This window comes from Sorex fumeus, unplaced genomic scaffold (assembly GCF_029834395.1).
Source record: "Sorex fumeus unplaced genomic scaffold, SorFum_2.1 ptg000098l, whole genome shotgun sequence".
NCBI classification, from domain to species: domain Eukaryota; kingdom Metazoa; phylum Chordata; class Mammalia; order Eulipotyphla; family Soricidae; genus Sorex; species Sorex fumeus.
The window spans coordinates 74199350-74219309 of record NW_026606155.1 but is presented as its reverse complement, the minus strand read 5'-3'; the positions used below and the strand labels follow the sequence as shown (position 1 = coordinate 74219309).

At 43.5% G+C, this 19960-nt stretch overlaps 1 protein-coding gene and 1 non-coding gene across 4 annotated transcripts in view; both read right to left on the bottom strand.

Moving 5' to 3' along the window:
* CHD8 (chromodomain helicase DNA binding protein 8) overlaps positions 1 to 19960 on the bottom strand; it is a 77453-nt gene that overhangs the window by 33227 nt on the left and 24266 nt on the right. Inside the window, exons 2-5 of one of the 3 annotated variants that reach the window (XM_056133148.1) lie at positions 16504 to 17561; positions 15151 to 15522; positions 13002 to 13387; positions 11484 to 11598 (exon numbers count right to left, since the gene is read on the bottom strand). In XM_056133148.1, coding sequence (XP_055989123.1) covers positions 11484 to 11598; positions 13002 to 13387; positions 15151 to 15522; positions 16504 to 17346 — 1716 coding nt within the window. In that variant the 5' untranslated portion in view covers positions 17347 to 17561. Of the gene's footprint in view, positions 1 to 11483; positions 11599 to 13001; positions 13388 to 15150; positions 15523 to 16503; positions 17562 to 19960 lie in introns of those variants that run through there. The other 2 variants (XM_056133150.1, XM_056133149.1) reach the window with 2 other exon arrangements.
* Positions 14201 to 14323, bottom strand: LOC130042223 (small nucleolar RNA SNORA14). Its single transcript, XR_008795172.1, has one exon. It is a non-coding gene; the product is annotated as a small nucleolar RNA SNORA14 (small nucleolar RNA).

Genomic DNA, 19960 nt, shown 5'->3' with positions numbered 1-19960 from the left:
ACGCCAGGAGTAACTCCTGAGTGCAGAGCCAGGAGTAACCCCTGTGCATCGCCAGGTGTGACCCAAAAAGCAAAAGAAAAAGAAAAAAAAAAGACCCTGCTATTTCATAAGGAGAAACACTTTTAAAAAATGATTTACAAGTGTTCCTCAAGAAAATAAAGAGTACTTAAGAAGTTAACTCAACTGGCTGGAATGCATGCTTTGTCTGTAGCAAGTCTGGGTTTAATTCCTGGCACTGCATATCCAGGAATGATCCCTGAGCACCACCAGTTATGTCCTCACCCCACACCCCCCCCCCCCCAAAACAAAAACAAAAACAAACTAAAAACAGAAAAATAAGAGCTATCGAAAAACCAGCAAATCTACAAAAATGTATGTTGATAGATCCAAGAATACTATACTACTGGATTTCATTTACATAACAGGCTAAGTTAGTTTATGGTGATAGGAGGCAGAACAATGGTTACCTATGAGGGAGGAAAGTTACTGGAAGAGGTTATTTCATATTTTCTGGATGGAGTCAGAGTGGGTAAAGCACCTGCCTTGTACACAGCAAACTTGGATTCAATCCCCAGTACACCAGCTGGTCCCCTGAGCCCACCAGAAGTGATCTCTGATCACAGAGCCAGGAGTAAGTTCTGAGCACAAGTAGGTGTGGACCCCAAACCAAAACAAACTTCCTGCATGAAAAAAAAAAGGGGTATTTGTTTGGAGGTCATATCTGGAGATATACAGGGTTAACTTCTACTGCTGCACTCAGGAATATACTCCTGGCTCGGGGGACCATATCGGATGCCTGGAATTGAACCAGGGTCTACTGTATGTGAGGTAAGTGCCTTATCCACTGTACTGGCACTTCAGCCCCATCAGAAAAGTTCTTTATCATCAACTGTTGACAGATGGTTACTTGGACATATACATTTGTGAAAACTCATCAAATTACGCAAATAAAACCTCTACACGTTTCATTGTGTGCATACTCTATTTTAAAAATCTAGGAGTAGGCGCCCAAATAATAGTATAGTGGCTAAAGGGTTTGCCTCACACACAGCCAACCTGGTTACCCTATACTGTTCCCAGAACCCACCAGGATTGATCCTTGAGCACAGAATCAGGAATAAACTCTGAGTACCACCAGGTGCGGCAATTTTTTTTGAAGTCTAAGAACATAGAACTTATAATTATTTCCAGTGAATATGATTACGATAATCTAACTGTCCATACTTCTGAATTGACTTTCAGTCCATTATGGACTCTTAACATCAACATACTAACTAAAACGTAAGAAAAAAGGGGCTGTAGAGATAACACAGTGGGTAAGGTGCTTGCCCATATGGTCCTCCAGTTATGATCAACAGGGGTGATTTAAGAACACAGAAGTAGAAGCCCTGAGCACTACTGGGAGCGTCAAAAAACACACAAAAACAAAAGGTAAGAAAAATGGGGAGGTCTATTGGGATCATTGGTGGTGGAGAATGGGCACTGGTGGAGGGATGGGTACTTGATCATTGTACAACTGAAACCCAAGCACGAAAGTTTCTAAGCCTACAACTGTACCTCATAGTGTTTCACAAATAAAAAAAAAAGAAAAATGGGGAGGGGTTGGGTCAGGAGAGATAACACAATGGGGAGTTTGCCTTTCATGAGGTCAACCCAGGTTCGATTCTCAGCACCCCATAAGGTCCCCCTGAAACCCCCAGGAGTGATCTCTGAATGCAGAGTCAGGAGTTAAGTTCTGAGCACTGCCGTATGTGGCCCCCAAAATGAAATAAAACAAAATGATAGGGGATGGAGAGGAGAGGACCAAGCAAAGCGGAGATGACACTAGAACAATGGTGGAGGGTCTTGGGCACCTGTGGTGGTGGAGGGTAAGTAACCTATGTACCATAAGCAAGAAACTAAACACTATAGAGGCCAGAGAGATCATAGTCCAGCAAGCAGGTAGGGCACCTGCCTTGTATGCAGCTGACCCGATTGGATCCCCAGCACTCCATTATGCTCCCTACCCCCAAACCTTGTCAGAAGTGATCCCTAAGTGCAGAGCTAGGAGGAAGCTCTGGTGTGTATGGCCCAAAACAAAATAAAAAGGAATAAAGTAAGCATTATTACAGCCATATTTCTTAATTTTAAATTTATTATTTTAATTTGATAAAAATTAAAAATAAACAGTAATTATTTGGACTTGCTTTAAAATATCTAGAATATCTAAAATATCCCTTGTTGCTCTAGAAAGAGGAAGGCTGAACTGTTATGTTGGTATTTCAGCAGGAGAATGGGAACACAAGACTTCATTAAAAAATCTTTCCCTTCGTGTATGTTTCACATTTTTTATAAAAATGAAAGTAGTGAATCCCTTTTGTGTGTCCTTGATACACACTGAGACACACGAAAGAGGGTAGATGAAAAACTAAATCAGCACGTTTTTGATAAAGAACAACTTCCCAGATGCAGTCAGTGTAAAAGAAAAACAGAAGACAAGAGAGTGGGGATGAACTACTAAGTGTAAACAAAGTAGCATGCTCAGGAAAGTAACATATTTCTCAGGAAAGCTACAGAAACAAAAACATGGTAACAAAAGTTACCTCTGGAGGAAAAAAGAGGCTGCAATTTTACCCCCTCTTCCAAACTTTCACCACAAACACAATCTTGGCACAGTGAGGAAGGGGGGTCAGGGCGGAGCAATAATAGGGGAGGGATTGCATGGCCGTAATAGCTGCCGTGTGTAACAGTATATGATTCTCATAACCAGCTATAGAAAACAAAGTATTTCACAATGCCTTTTCAGCAATTCTGATTGTTGGGGGAAATTCTAAACAATAATGGTGCATCTTTTGTCGAAATGATGAACGTAATCAATGTAGAGAAGAGTTAAGTAGAAATCATCTGCCTCATAGGCATTGGGAGGGGTGGGAGGGGGGGTATATTGGGGTTCTTGGTGGTGAAAAATGAGTACTGGTGAAGGGAAAGGTGTTTGATTATTGTATGACCGAGACTTAAACCTGAAAGCTTAGTAACTTTTCCCACAGTGATTCAATAAGTAAATATAAGATGAAAAATAAATAAATAAATAAAACTATGAAAAAAAAAATAAAGTAAGGTGGAGTTCATGCCCAATTCAATCAGCTAATCAGTGGCTGAATAAATAGCAGTACTCCTACATTTAAAAAAAAAAAATAGGGGAGGGAGGCACTTGCCTTGCATTCCTCCAACCCAAGGTCCCAGCCTACCAGAAGTGATCCTTCCTAAGTGCATAGCCAGCAGCCTGAGCACAGCAGGGTGTGCCCTCCAACCAATATAAACTACCAAAATATAATAAAATATAATAAAAGTCTTGTAAAGGTCAAGGACTTGACTCAAGTGACAGAACACATGCCATGCGTGTGTGAGGCCCTGGTTTCAATCCCCGACACCAACACCAATGTAGTCCAAGTGTAGTTCCTAAGCAGCAGTGAGCGACCTGCAGAGTCCAGCCTATGCTGAGTGTGATCCCTGGCACACCATCACCACAGCAACCAAACCAACTCCTTTTGTGCCCCTGAGGTGGAGAAGAATGCATTCGTGTATGTACACACTCATATATACACACAGCACACTATTTTACTTGTTTTGATTTGGGGCCCATACCAGGAAGTGATGAGAGGCTACTCCTGACCTGATATTCAGGCAACTATGTTTTGCTGAGAACCAACCTCAGGGTCTCCTGAACTAAAGCCTACACTCTGATCCACTGAGCTGTCTCTGTATAACATAGTCTTTAAAGGTTAGCAAGAACTGTCAAGATAGCTCTAAGGGCTAGACTGCATGCTTTCCACACGAGAGGCCCTGGTTTGATCACTGGCATCACCTGGTCTTCCAAGGACCACCCAAGATCAATTGTCCAAGAACTGCACTAGGAGTAGCAGTACTCAGTACATGAGTATAGCACACAGTGTGGCCCAAAACAAAAATTGGGGCCAGGGTAGTAGCTCAAAGAACTAAAGTTCATGTTCTGCGTGCAGGAGACCCAGACTAATCTCTTACACAGCTAGAAGTGACCATGACCTGTAAGCATCATATCAGGAGTAACCCAGAACTCCACCATGTCCCAAAAACAATTTTTAAAAAAGCTATTGAAAGAGTATATAGATGTAAACTCATCCATCAACCCAGCACTACAGATTCACAACTCTGAGGAGAGGCAAGCCAAGTTGCTAAAATTGACAGGTACACTGATCTCCCTGCTGAGAACTCTGGGGCACCCTGGGGTGGGGGGAGGGGTGACAGTCTCCACCCTGCTGTAGCCCTAACAGACAGACAGACAGACACACACACACACAAAGCTGTCATCGTGTCAATGTTCTCTATTGTTTCACAACTACAGAGATTCCAAACCAATGCAAATTCCAGGTACACTAGTTTTCGGGCTGAAAACTCTAGGATCTTCTCAGAGTAGGGGTGCGCAATCTCCCCCCATCGACCCCTCTTACCCCCCACACTCACCCACCCAGGCCTCCAGAAGCCCAGGTAGCCAAATCCACATCCCACAGACCCTGCCATGAAAACTCAATCATCAGTCCAGTTCTACAGGTCCTGGAGTTCCTGCAGCATGTGGCCATAGGTCACCTCAAAATTCCACAATACTGACATCCCAAAAGGAGCGCACCAAATTAGATGGGAAAATAACATAGAAGCCAACTAAGTTTAAAAAAACAAAACCAATAACATAGAAGATTCAATCAGCAACAAACAATTTTATAAATCCTTAAAAGTCTTAATGATCCCACAATGATATAGTGGTTTTCACAGATTTTCTTTTACTGAAGTGTTTTTTAATAAATCTGTTAGCCAATTAGCTGTAATAAGCAATATAAAAGAAATTATTTAGGGCCTGCTAAGGGGGCAGATGTCTGGGAAAATGAAGGCGATGGTGGAGGGAAGGTCAAAGTGGTAGTAGGACTGGTGTTGAAACACTGCATACCTAAAACAACTGTATTATGAACAACTTCACAAACCATGGTGTCAAAATAAAGTAAAAAAAAAAGGGATCGAAAAATAAAGAATACATAAAGTATTCTACACCTTGCTTTTGAATATTTTTAAATTCTTATTTTATTTTGGGGGATTTGCGGTCATACTAGGCTCCTATGTTCAGGTCCTACTCCTGGCTCAGTACTCAGAGATCACTACTGATGTAGCTCAGAGGGTCATATGTAGTGCCAGGGCTTAAATCCCGATAAGCTGCATGCAAAGTGAGTGCCTAACCTGCTGTATTATGTCTCCAGCTGTATTTAATTTTAATTGCAGTATTCTATTGCATGTTATTTCATAATTTTAATAATTTTCCCCAGTAATGAGTATTAAAATTTTGGACATTTTGCAAGTGTAACAGAAGTACATACCTCACTGCATACTTTTTGTATGTTTTTGGACAAGTCAGTGGTGCTCAGGTTTACTCCTGGCTCTGTGCTCAGGGGTTCTTGGGGGACCATATGTGGTCCAAATGGGGCCCAGGGGTCCAAGAGGGGTGGGCCGTGTACAAAGCAAGCGTTAAAAACCCTGCACTATCTCATCATTTTCTCACTGAATATTAATTTCCTGGGTGTAGGATCACCGAGTAATTCACCAGGAATGAATGTTCTAAATTTTGCTGTACATTGAGGACTGAGCTGGGATGTGCCTCCTAGAACATGCCTTCCACGTTTGAGACTGCATGTTCGATCCCCAGTATTATGGAATCCCTGAGCACAGCTAGTTGGGGCTAAGTGGCCCAAGAGCACCAGTAGGTGTGGTCCCCACAAACAAATTAAAAAGAAATTTAAAACAAAGTACTGGCATACTGAAAAATCTATTCAACTTTCCCATCCACTGGGTATAAAATATCTGTTCCTCAGTTCCTCTGCCAATGGATACAAGCATTACAGTTAGGAAATGAATGATGTGCCCCCTCCCACTCCAAATTCTTAGAGTGAAGCCCTAGCCCACAGACCTCAAAATGAGACTGTATTTGGCAAGGACCTTCAAAGAGATGATTAAGTTAAAATGAGGCTGTTAGGCTGGGTCTTAATGCAATTTGGTTGATGTGCTGGTAAGAAGAGGCAATCTGGGACCAGATTGCGAGTACAGGTTCTAACAGGTTGACACTGGCACGGCAATTTGTGTTAATTAAACCACATTTAAGCATAAGCCACTCGTGGTACATGCCGGCATCAACATGTTATGGTACATGCCTTGCATTTAGCTGACCATGGTTCAATCCTTGGCAGAGCCAGGAGTAACCCCAAAGCACAAAACGAAGAGAAGCCCATGAGCATTACAGGTGTGTCCCACCCTCCTAAATCCCTTCTACCCCCCCCCCCCCCCCAACGCACACACAAAGAAATCTAGGCACACACAAAGACACCAGGAATGTATAAGGAAGGATCATGCAAGGATATGGTAAGGAAAGTCAGCTGCAAGCCAGTGAGAAAGGCCTCAATGTGCTCAAACTGAGAAAATACATTTTCCGTTGTATTTGTTACGACAAAACTAGCAACCTAATTCAGTTTTTAACTTCTACTATTCTTTGTAGTTCTCATACTATGTAAACTTGGTATCAGTTTGGCGTCTGATTATTTAAAAACTTTATCTCATTTAACTCATAGATAATTTTCACTTTGAGATCTGTGGGATAACATGAATTAAGAACTTACTGTACTGTATATTTTATAAATGTTTGCATTTAATTCTAACAATTATACCTAGTTTAATGACAATGTCAATATTTAATGTCAATGTTAGTAAATAGTAAATCTGAGAACCCATGGGCCCATAGATTACAGCCCAGTGGCAGAGTGCCATTCAGGCATAAGGCCACAACTTCAATCCTGGGCAAGGCCCCACATGCCAAGAGTAAGTTCAATTGCACTGCCAACTATGATCGCCAGTGCCACAACAAGAAAGGACATAATCTCCGCAGCAGTCCAGCTAAATGTGGGAACATGGCAACAAACTGTGCAATCTCAACAGCACTCCAACCAAAGTATGCCTGAGTACCATCAAAGTTTACAATCCCTACAAGCACTGCAACTGAAGTGTGAGAGCACTGTGTTTGTGGCCTCTGGCAAGCACCAGCATCTAGTGTATTGGACTCCAGTGATGGCAACAGAATCAACAAGAAGGGGGGAGGGGGAATTAACACTTCCCACCACCCCAGTCAGCTCCCTGAAAAAAAAAAGTAACAAACCAGGACACCTTGTTTTATGGAGTCTGTGCTCTTAATCAGTATGTTATTTATGGATTTTGCTGATGATGTTGAGGTATCTCTCTGGCCCCTACACGCATGATTTTAATATACTCAAACATATTCATCCACCCTTTATGACTTCTGGATTTTAATACTCTTCTTAGAAATATCAGTTATTGTTTAAAAGTCATCCATGGGGCCAGAGAGATAGCTCAAAGAACTGGAGGGCGCCAAGCGACAGAATAGGCGGGTAGGGCATTTAGCTTGCATGCGGACAACCCAGCATCCCCTATGATCCCCAGAGGCTGCGAGGAGTGATTCCTAAGTACTGAGCCAGCAGTAACCCCTGAGCACTGCTAAGTGTGGGCCCTCACAAAAGACGAGCCCACAGGAGGCCTAGGATTGACGCTGGCATCAAAGGCAAAAGGCATCCTGAATACTGCTGGCAGTGACCTTGAACTCCTCTGCGTGTGACCCAAAAATCAAAATCAAAGTAAATGCAAAAGCTGAAATCATGAACTCTTTCTCTCAGTACTTTTGCTTTGGGGGCCACTCCCAGCTGTGCTTGTGGCTTATTCCTGCCTCTACACTCAAGAATCACTCCTTGGCAGGGCTCAGGGACCATTTAGGGTGCTGGATATTAAATTTAACTTGGTTGCATGTAAGGCAAATGCCTTACATGCATTAACTTTCTATCAAAATTAAAGGTTTAGGATCATACTCAGCAGTTTTCAGGGCTCACTCTTGGCTCTGTACTCAGATTACTCCTGATGATGCTCAGGGAACCATATGATACCACTGATCAAACCCAAGCCTCCACAAGCAAAACATGTACTCCAGCACTCACTGAGCTATCTCTCCAACCCCTCAGTATCTACATTAAAATTTAATCTGCTTTTGTTCACGGAATGGTGCAAAATTTTGTTTTATTAGTGTTTCCACTGATATAAAAGGCAAGTTTGGTTGGGTTTTTTTGGATGGGGTGCACACCCAGCGAAGCACAGAGGTTACTCTGGCTCTACACTCAGGAATTAGTCCTGATGGCGTACGGGGGTCCATGTGGGGAGTCAGGGATCAAATCTGGTTCAGCAGAGTACAAGGCAAACACCCTACTTGCTGTACTAATGCTCCAGCCCCTTAGCATTCATTTTTATTCACACTTATTCATACACTAATTTTTTTAAGTATATAAATCTAATTCTAGGCAACATCTATTATTGTTATTTTATTACTTTTTATTTTAAAATAGATGCATTTTAATACATCTATTACTGTTATTTTAATTTCAAAGTTTTAATAATATTCTCATAACATAATTCACTAAATCTAGTTTTTGTCTTCTTTTTTAAAAACAGCTATTTCAGTAACTGTAGCATATGGTAATTCAATAAAAAAAATAGCTATTTCAGGGTCAGAGAAAAAGGACAGCAGGTAAGGTGCTTGCTGGCCTTGCACATGCCTAACCTGGTTTCAATCCCTGATATCACATATGGTCCCTCAAGTCTTGTCAGGAGTGATCCCTGAGTATAGAGTCAGGTGTGGAACTGCCAGGTGTGGCCCAAACCCTCCCAAAAATTTTTAAATGGCTATTTTGACACTGAAGATATACAGCAGACATGGGTTCAATTCGTGGCACCCCATTTGGTGTCCCAAATCACACCAAGAGTGATTCCTGAGCCTGAAATCAGGAATAAAACGAGCACAGCAGGGTGTGGCCCCAAAACAAAATGGCTATTTCACATGTTAAATTCCCTCACAAGACTCAAGTATTTGTTAATATTTATATATATTTTATTTATTTATTGCTTTCTGGGTCACAATGGCGATACACAGGGGTTACTCCTGGCAGTGCTCAGGGGACCATATGGGATGCTGAGAATCGAACCCAGGTCGGCTGCATACAAGGCAAATGCCCTGTCCGTTGTGTGATCACTCCAGCCCCTTATACGTATTTTAAAAAGATGGCATTTATAGGTATTAATTCTAAGAGAGATCAATGTCCATTTAGTCCAAACTTCCACATAGTAACGGGAAATACAAACAGTCATACGAAGTTAACTAGCCAAACCCATATTGCTACTACTGGACTATACCTGGTTGTGCTCGGAAAGTAGGTGAAGGGGGTGGGCACAAGTGGAAGACATCTGTACTGAAGATCATCCCCAGGGTCTCACACGTGCAGCGCATGTTTCTATTACTTTTGAGTCACATCCCCGGCCCCAGTCACCCGAAGCTTATTTCCAAGTTCTTTTATACTTCAAAACCAGAACCAAAGATGTTGCTATGAGCCAACAATCAGAACCAGAGAAATAAAGTTCTGGTCTGACCTTTTTTATTCTCTTCCAATATCTTTTACATTTATTTATTTATTTTTGCTTTTTGGGTCACACCCGGCAATGCACAGAGGTTATTCCTGGTTCTGCACTCAGGAATTACTCCTGGCGGTGCTCAGGGGACCATATGGGATGCTGGCAATCGAACTCAGGTTGGCCGTATGCAAGGGAAACGCCCTACCCGCTGTGCTATTGCTCCAGCACCTATCTTTTATCTTTAAATTGTAGGACACAACTTCGTGTCTAAGCACCTCAGATGAAATTCAGAATCCTAAGGTACTGCGGCTGCATGGGAGCCTTGTGGACAGCAGGTATGAGCCGGGGGACTGGGGGCGACTAAAACCTCATGGGAAGGGGGGCGTTTCGGTCCGCCCTTCACGCCCTACCGAGGCCACCAGTTGCCCCCCACGAGCAGCTCTCTAGCACGGCCACGACTCCAGAGCACAGAAACCAATTTCTTAACTATCTGACTTTCAGTAGAAATACTTCCAGGGTCAATAAGTAAAATAGCAGAAATCCAAAACCAACATTTAATTCTTGAACCCAGCTGTAGAAAGCAAATCACTTCACAATGCTTTTTCAGCATGTCTGATTTGGGGGGAGGGGGGGTAAACTCTAAATAATAGTGGTGAATCTTTTATTGAAACAGTGAATCTAATCAAAGCAGATAGAGTGTTAACTAGAATTCATCTGCCCCACAGGGACTGGGAGGGCTGGGGGGTGGGGTTTTATTGGGGTTCTTCATGGTAAAAAATAAGTTTTGGTAAAGGGAAATGTGTTTGATATTTGCATGACTGAGACCTAAACCTGAAAGCTTCGTAACTTTTCCCACGGTGATTCAATAAATAAATAAATTTTAAAAAATAAAATAAAATAAAATTTTTCTTTCTCTATTTTTAAAAAAAATAAATAAATAAAAAATAAATAAATAAATAAAAATGACCAAAAAAAAAAAAAGAATCCTAAGGTACTGAAAAGGCAAAAGAAATAGCTAGAGCACTCTAGGAGAAACCAAAGTACTGATACAGCAACATGAAGCTGACTTCTTATCAGTTTCTCAAACATGAGGATTTGAAGAAATAGTAACACTCTTTTATCTAAAAAGATAAAAATGGGGCTAAAGAAACAGTATAGGAGGTCAGTTACTTGTTACTAACCCTGGTTCTGCATATGGTTTCAAGAGCACCACCAAAATTATTCCTAGGCACAGAGCCAGTAGTAGTTAAGTATCACGGGTGTGGCAAAAAAAAAAAAATCCAAAATTAAATAACCAAAAATTTAGGGGCCAAGTGGACGCTTTGCATGCAGGAGCCCCAGGTCTCTTGTTTTGCAGGGTTCCCAAAACACTGCCAGAAGCAATGCCTGGGTGCAGAGCCTAAGTATCACTGGGTGTGCCTTCCTTCCCACTCCAAAATAAAAGCCAAGTCTTAAAATACAGGAATTTCGCCTTTTTTTTTTTTGGCTTTTTTTTGGGTCACACCCAGCAATGCACAGGGGTTATTCCTGCAGTGCTCGGGGGACCATATAGGATGCTGGGAATCGAACCCGGGTTGGCCGTGTGCAAGGCAAACACCCTACCCGTTGTACTATCACTCCAGTCCCAAGAATTTCGCTTTTTTGAGGTGGGGGTGGTCTCCAGCTGATATTCACCCCCGGCAGTGCAGATGTCAATAATGCAGCTCAGGATCCATGAGAGTTACTACACAGGGTGGTGCTAGAGGCAACCAGTAAGTACTGAAGGGGTCATACTCAGGACACAGGATACAGTGCGAAAAACGCACTCCACCCCTGTGAGATATCTCCCCAGCCCCTCTTTTATTTTTTAGGTCAAACTCTGCTTTACTAACTCTTGCAATGTGCACTAGTCTTTGGTCTCTCAATACCTATTCCTGATCCACCTGTCAGAATTACATATGATTTTTCCACAAGCGTTTTAGACACCATTTTACCTGAATGCTGCTTTCTTCATCTTCCCGGGGTGACTGAGCAGGCATGACTTCCACATCTGAATTATCAGATGAGGTATTGCGTTTTCTCTTCTTACCCACCACAGGTGTGATGGTGCTGATAAGAAAAAAATCAAGAGGTAAAAAATTATTAATCTAAACCATCACATATAAAACTTCCAGACAGTATCTATGCCAGATCCAGAAGTATCTAAACCAATATTAAGGGGCTTAAGAAAAAGGAGATTATGGGATTTCAAAATTACCAAATGACTTTTACACCAGATTTGACAGATCTTTCTTCCTAGTATTATTCACAAACACCTAAAGGAAGGCAGCCAAAGACTGCAGAATAAATCCTCGACTTAGAATTACAGGCCTTGGGCCGGAGCCATGGTACAGTGGGTAGGGCATTTGCCTTGCACATGGCCAACCCGAGTTCAATCCCAGGCATCCCATATGGTCCCCTGAGCACTGCCAGGAGTGATTCCTGAGTGCAAAGCCAGGAGTAACCCCTGAGCATGGCTGGGTGTGACCCAAAAGGAAAAGAAAAAGAAAAAAGAATTATAGGCCTTATTCCACACTGAAATAAGGCATTCCTTATTTGTGAACAGTGATGAAGGTAAATTAGCCTGATAGCTACTGAACATCTAATGAATTCAGATATGAAATTTGGGTTATTTTTTTTTCAAGCTGAAAAATCCTGTACAAAGTGGTAGTATAATTATGCCACAAAGTCTAACCAATCCCAAGTAGCAGCTAAGGAAAAGAGTGAAGCTACAACCAAGACATGGGAAGGGAAGAGGACACTCAATTGTGGTGAAAATTATGTTTTTTTAGGTCATGGTAGGTCACGGTTCTGTCAACACTGCTCAGAGCTGACAGGGGCTGCTGGAATCAAGTTCTGCAGCTCAGAGTTGAGAGAGAGAGAAGAACAGAGGAGCTATGTCAACAGCTGCACTCCTCTCCTGCACTGGTGTGTGGAAGGAGGAGGGCGGAATCTTCACACCAGTGACAGACAACCTGGAACAATACATAAAACAGTCACAGCTTTTAATGGTAAGCACAACAATGGGCTATTCTTCCAGTGCCTTACAGTTTCTCTTTCAAATCTGCTCATTTCTATTTACAAGTCACAGAAACATTAGGACAGAGGAAGAAAGGGCTCATTACCTTATGAGATATACAAATCATCCTGAACTATGTATCCGATTAACAGAAGTGTCTAAAGGTACTTAAAGGTACTCTAGGGCTGGAGCGATAGCACAGCAGGTAGGGCATTTGCCTTGCATGCGGCCAACCCAGATTCGATTCCCAGCATCCCATATGGTTCCCCGAGCACCATCAGGAGTAATTCCTGAGTGCAAAGCCAGGAGTAATCCCTGAGCATCGCTGGGTATGACCCCAAAAAAGAAAAATAAAAAAAAAGGTACTCTAAAGTTCCTCTTGGCACTGATTTAAGATTTGAGATGAGGGCACCTCTCTCAAGCAACCCATAGAAATAGCAAGGGTGGTACTCACTTCAGCTTACTCTTGCCTTTGGTTTTAGAGGCTCCAGATGTCTTACTCTTCTTTGGCTTTTCTTCCTTGAGCCTTTCCCCACTGCCCTTCTTCCTGCGTTTCTTTTCACCTTCCTCCTCAGGCCGAACGCTGGGCAACTCATCCTCATTCAAGACTCGTGGGATGTTCTGTTCCCCCCGGGCACGGGCCCTGGCAATGGCCTCTGCCACAATGCGATTTGCTTTCTCCTGCTTCTTCTGATGCTCGAGTCTGCGGTTTTCCTCCATTCCAGTCTTGCCCCCAGTATGTGAAGCAGAGCTGGCTGGTGATGACAGGGCTGCCACCTCACTGGCACTTAGAACTTTAACTACAGAGAGCCCAGACGAAGCCCCTTGGGAAGAGCCAGCCTACAAAACGAAAGACACTAAAATGTTAGTATCATTATAATTACACTGCCTAAATAAAATTCATATTTAAAATGGTTAAGCTGAAAACTTGGTCTATCTTTAGGCCAAGATCTATCATTTCTTGAATTCCTCAAGAATCAGACTCAGTACAAGTCTTATTAAATCCAGACATCTTTAAAAAATTAGAAGGAAGAGACGGGATGGGAGAAATAGCACAGGGGTTAAGGTGCTTGACTTAATATGCAGCTGATCCCAGAATGATCCCCGGCACCATATGTGGTCTCCCAAATGCCAGTAGCATGCCCTGAACAAAGCTGCATAAGGCACAAATATCAGTCCAACCCCCAAAAAATTGTTTCAAGTAAAAATTTGCAAGAATTGTGGCAATTCGGAGCTGGGGAGATAGCACAGCGGGTAGGACGTTTGCCTTGCACACGGCCAACCCGGGTTCAATTCCCAGCAACCCTTATGGTCCCCTGAGCACCGCCAGGAGTAACTCCTGAGTGCAGTGCCAGGAGTAACCCCTGTGCATCACCAGGTGTGACCCAAAAAGAAAAAAAAAAGAATTGTGGCAATTAAATTTTAATATAATATCCAATAGCCATGTTCCTAGTATCAAAAATCATACCTATTGTTTTAGGGACAAAGAAAAAAAATACAGCAACTATTGCTCTATGGGCTGAAAGTAACAAAATTCAAATTCTAATCTTGGCCTATCTTTAGGCCAAGATCTATCAGCTCCCTGTGGGGCTGATAATCGCTTGACCTTGTTAAGATTATTCGATTTTTTTAAATCTTTTTTATTTTTTTTAAAGATGCGAAGGTATGAAATAAAACCATGCCAGGGGAGAAGCACAGCCTGCTGGACCTCCCCTGCTATGTCTATACCACTCAAACATCTCGGAAGCAATATCCTTTTAAAATTCTTTATTGGAGATGGGGGAGGGGGGTATCTCCTGTATGATGTTCAGGTCTGGAGGCCCTGCCTGCAATTCTCTGTGAACCAGGCCGGTAGTTCAATGCAAGGACCTGAGGACGATGCTTCTTGGGCCACAGAGTACCAGAGATGCCCAGAATGCTAGTGGTGCTTGTGGCCTCCAGGGCCACACCCAGCAGAACAGGGACTGTCCAAGGCTATATATCCCTAGCTGCTTGGGGCTCAAAATGACCATGTGGTACTAGGAACCAAAGCTGGTTTGGATACATATTAGGCATGTGCCTTAATACTTGGACTAAATCCCTATTACCCTCCCTCCCTCCTTTCTGTCCCTCTCCCCTGCTCGCTCGCTCTCTCTCGCACTCTCTCTCTCTCTCCCCACCTCTCCTTCCCCCTTCCCTCGCTCCCTCTCTCTTTTGGCCCACATACTACCGTGCTCGGGGATTACTCCTAGCTTGGTGCACAGGGATCACTCCTAGAGATGCTCCAGAGACCATATGGGGTGCTGCGGATTGAACCTGAGATGGGTGCATGCAAGGCAAATGCCCTGCTCTCTAAACTATCACTCTGATCCCTAATATTATTTCTGTAGGAGCCAAATACACATCGCAATGAGCTTTGCATGTGGCAGCCTGGGTTCTAATTCCAGCACCACATATGGTCCTAAGCACTTTCAAGGGTGTCATACAGAACAAAAGTAAATAAGGAAATGAGGTTTCCTGGGCTGAAAGAAACAAAATCCCCGACTAAGGTCCAAAGTACAAATGCACACCTCTCCATATTCAACAACAAAGGTGTTGAGGTTTGTTTCCTGTGGAAGTCTCACCTGTGGCTGCAATACCACTTTGAGTGGTACTGAAAGTCTCTGTCCTGGACTTTGTCCTGGTCCCATTATCTGAGCCTGCTGCACAGAGGAGAGGGTCACTGGCTGGGTGGAGGGTGACTGCTGGGGCTGGGGCTGGGATGTCGGCGGCTGTGGTACGATCTGGATTTTCTGCTGTGGCTGCTGCACCTGCAGCTGGATAGTTACTACTTTGGCGGGCTGCCCCTGGGCATTCTTGGCTTGAGTCAGGGCTGCCAGCTGGTTGCCCTGTAACACTATCTTGCCTGGTAGACTCCCTAACACGACATGCCGATGTCCTTGGGGACCTCCAGACTGTGGCTGCTGGAGGACCAGGGTGATGCGCTTCGATTCACCCTAGAGAAAGGAAATTGCAAGAGTATGTTGAAGAATGATACATCCTTATGCCATTTTTCCTTATCCTATAATCAAAAAAACTGAGGATCAGAAGATTCAATTTTGCTTATCCTCCTGTTCTGATAGACCTCTACTCAGTTTTGAAGACTTATAAGTAGCTCACTATCTTACAGGGAAGTTCTTTTATCTCTTAAAAACCTGTTTGAAGTGGGCCAGGGATGTGGCTCAGTGATAGAGCACCTGCATGCATAAAACCTGAGTTCAATCCTCAGCACCTCAAAAAAATGTTTAAAAAGAGAGAAGCATTTTCTCTACCTTACAGGTTCACTTGCATCTCAACCTGAGAAGCAGATACATACTCTCTATTTCTCTAAAACTATTCTACTTCCCTGAAATACTAATCTATTAGAAACACCTCCTTAAGGCTTCGTCCCACTTTCCTGCTTATCCTAATATTCCATCTTCCCACACGCAGTCATTCCCAAAGTCTTTTTGGTGCTTTACTCAGAGGCTAGAACCTATATTGGTGTACAGTAGAAACTAGCCTTTTCACTGGGAAAAGTAGGTAGAGAATCATTTTTCTATTAAAAACAGGGGAGAGAGAATAGTTTCTCTTAAGTTAGCAAATATACTTTTTTCAAAAATGCTTCTCTCCTGCAGCATCCTATAATGCTCATAAAACTTTGTCACTCTGTGAATTGTTATTTTGTGTCTGCTTGTTCTGGCAGACTGTAAGCTCTGTAAGGACACGCTGTCTTGTCTGGCACAGCTCAGTAGGACATAAACGTGCAGTAAGAGCTCAAAACATAACGCTATAGGCTTCCACCTAATAAATAGTGAGAATGTGGCTGCCAACACTAACTGATAAAAAGCAAATAGGAAATTAAACACGATCTTTCAGAGATAGCTCTCATGTTCTCTCTTACGGTTGCCGGGCCCTCTATTAAACCAAAATTTACCTCCCCCTTTCACTCAAGTCACCTGGGTAGGTGTAGAGGTCAGTGTAACTGCAGGCTTCAGTGGGGGCCCTGTGGCCCCAGGGTTTCCAGCAGGAGCTGAACCCTTAACTGGCTGTAGGACCAGCTGCTTTACTGGTCGGCTGGGCTGGACAATGCGCTGAACAGTAGCCTGGTTCCCAGGGACCTTGGCGGCCAACACTGTATTACCAGAGACAATGGAAACACCTGGTCGAAGGGGAGTGCCGGTCAGCACTTTGGTAAAAGTGACTTTTCCACCATTGGCTGTGCCCGCCACCAGGGGCTGAGCAGTGCTGGTGATACCTTGGGCCTGAATTTGTGCCACATGGGCACCAGTGACTGAGGAGCTTGGTGGGGCCTTAAGAATAACAATTTTAGGGGCTGACTGAGGTGTTTGTCCTCCAGCATTACTGGAAGAGACAGCTGTGGCAGAGACACCCATGAAAGGATTCCCTTGGCTCAGGATCTCCTGGCCCTTGGAGACCTGCAAAAGTCCTGATGTTGGCGTCGGTGTCTGTAAGACAGGTTGGGCTGGCTGCTCCTGGCTGACAGGCTGAGTGGTATAATCATGCAAAGTTAAAGATTCTGGAGCTGGAGCTGTTGATTCTTTGGGAAGTTCTGTGGGGGCTGTTTCCTCCTGTGGGGGAACCAAGTCACTTGCTGATGAACTGCCCACATCACCACCTCCACCATCCTGGTTCATCTGATCCAAGGAGTCCAGAGAGCTTGGCAGTCCAAGGGCTTCCTCAATGGGATCTTGTGTGACCTGATTGAAGCTGTCATCAGTCAGAGAGTCCAGGCCAAATAAATTTGGGTCATCAAAGAGATCCATGATGGGGTCTGCCATCTTGGAAAATCAATGGAGGGTACTTGACCAAGGTCTAGGGAGGGAAGGGGAGGGGGGGTTCTGGCTCTCCCCTCCCCTCCCCTATTAAGAAAAAAATGTACACAATGGAAGAGGACTACTCTTCGGGTAAAGAGGCAAGAAACAAGTGCATGTCAGATTGTCCTGACCTTCATGGAGTAAGATGGCTAGGTCTTCAGAGGAAGATGATGGAACGCCTGTTATGGGAAGACAAATGTAAAATTAGCCAAATAGATGATGAGAGGGGAAATTTCTTCTTAGATATTACCCTTCATATCAAACAGCATAAAAATTATAAAAGAAAAATGGGAGGTAGGATACAGCATAGACCTACCAGAAACAACTCCTACATTTCTGCTTCAAAACCAAAAAACTAAGCAAGAAAAAAACCAAACCACCCTGCTTTGGGGTTCTTCCACACACACACATTAAAAGCCTCTACTTAGGATGGGAATGTGGTTCAAAGGGCTGGAATGCATGCGTTGCATGAGGGAGCCTGGGGTTTGACCTCTGGCATTAACTGGTCCCCCAAATATTGCCAGAAGTGACCTCCTCTGCAGAGAGAGAGTAGTCCCCAGCATTGCTGGGTGTAGCCCGAAAGAACGTGGAGAGAGTAGAGATGATCAGGCCTTTGCCTAGCACGCAGCCAACCCTGATTCGCTCCCCAGGACTGCATACTGTGTGCCAGCATGGCCAGGAATGACTCTTGAGCACCTTCAACTCTGGCTCAAAAATGAGAGAGAGAAAATGTAGGTCAATTAACATGGAGATCAAGAAATGTAGTATTAATCCACCTTCTACTTCTAGTTCTCAAGTGGGCAGAATTTAATAAATCAAAGCATTTCAGTTGACTCTGAAGGTTTCTGAATGTACATTAGGGGTCAGAAAGACAGTTCAACAGGCGAGAGCCACAGGTTTTGCAAGCAAGAAACCCAGGTTCAATCCCTGGCACCACATAAGCCCCTCGAGCACCACTAGGAATAACCTCCAGCTCCATGCTGAGTGTGGCCCCCAAACAAGAACAAACAAAAATACATTGAATTAAGTTCACCACCTTCACTGCATAATTTTACCCAGGAAGTTTTACAGATTTGACTCGGGTTAACATTATGTGACATATCAATTATACAGAGTATTACTATTCTGAAATCCTCTGCACCTCTTTTAGTTGAGATTTATATTCCTAACTTGTTGCTGGAGTAATAGCACAGCAGGTAGGGCGTTTGCCTTGCACAAAACTGACCCGGCCGACCCGGGTTCGACTGCTCCGCCCCTCTCGGAGAGCCCGGCAAGCTACTGAGAGTATCTCGCCCGCACAGCAAGCCTGGCAAGCTAGCCATGATGTATTTGATATGCCAAACACAGTAACTACAAGTCTCACAATGGAGGTTACTGGGCCCGCTCGAGCAAATCGATGATCAACGGGAGGACAGTGCTACAGTTTTCCAGATAAGAATATTTCCTTCTTATCACTATGTGTATATAGTCATATGTATGCACATGTATTTGTTAGGATAGTCATCTACTACACAGCAGTGCAGCAAGACTACGGAGTTCCCTTAAAGTGACCTCCATCTGCATGACTTTTGCCTGTTATGTGGTACCTCCTGTCTTGATCCCCCACTATGCCCTCCAAACATCTTTCTCAGTTGAAATTTCACCTACCCTCAAAGGTCTTCTCCATAAGGTGAATCCTGAACCTCTACCTCAAAGCAACTTGTGATATCTTGATCTCTTCCTCTTCTTTAAATATCCATAGTCTGTCCCTTAAAGAACTGTATTTAACATTTTAATAAAATGTTGAGTCTCCTGTCCATAGCCTCTGAAGGCCCAAACGATTCCTTTGTGCAATTTATAAAAAGCTGCCTGCTTTTCAAGATGCTTGCCTGCCATCTACTGGAAAATTTCATACTAAACATTATCGGTGATGATGGCGAATATGTGCAATACACATCCCGAACAACCCTGCACGCTGGCCTAGCTCCTCTTTCCTCAAGAGATAGCTCCTGGAGAGTAGGGATCACATCATTTTTATCTTTGAATCCCCAAGGCCAGCAAAATATCACACACATAGTAGTATCAGATACATAGATAGCAATTAATTTAAAAAAATGAATATAATTGGGGCTGGAGCAATAGCACAGAGGGTAGGGCGTTTGCCTTGCACGCAGCCGACCCGGGTTCAATTCTCAGCATCCCATATGGTCCCCTGAGCACTGCCAGGGGTAATTCCTGAGTGCAGAACCAGGAGTAACCCCTGTGCATTGCCGGGTGTGACCCCCCCAAAAAAAAAGCAAAAAAAAAAAAAAAGAATATAATTACTTGTATGTGGGTGAATAATAAAGAAATTAAATAGGACTGGAGGGAGCTCCACAGGTAGTACATTCTTTACACACAGAAAACCCAGACACAGCATGGTTCTCTAGAGCACTGGGCAGGAGTAATTCCCAGGATCTCTCCAGTATCTCCAAAACAAACAAATATAAGATTAACTGATAGCTGGAGTGATAAGTATGCACTACATCCTAAATTTGATCTTCTGCACCAAATGCCTGCCTCCAACCCCAGTACCAATCTGGATAGCCTTCGTGGTCCC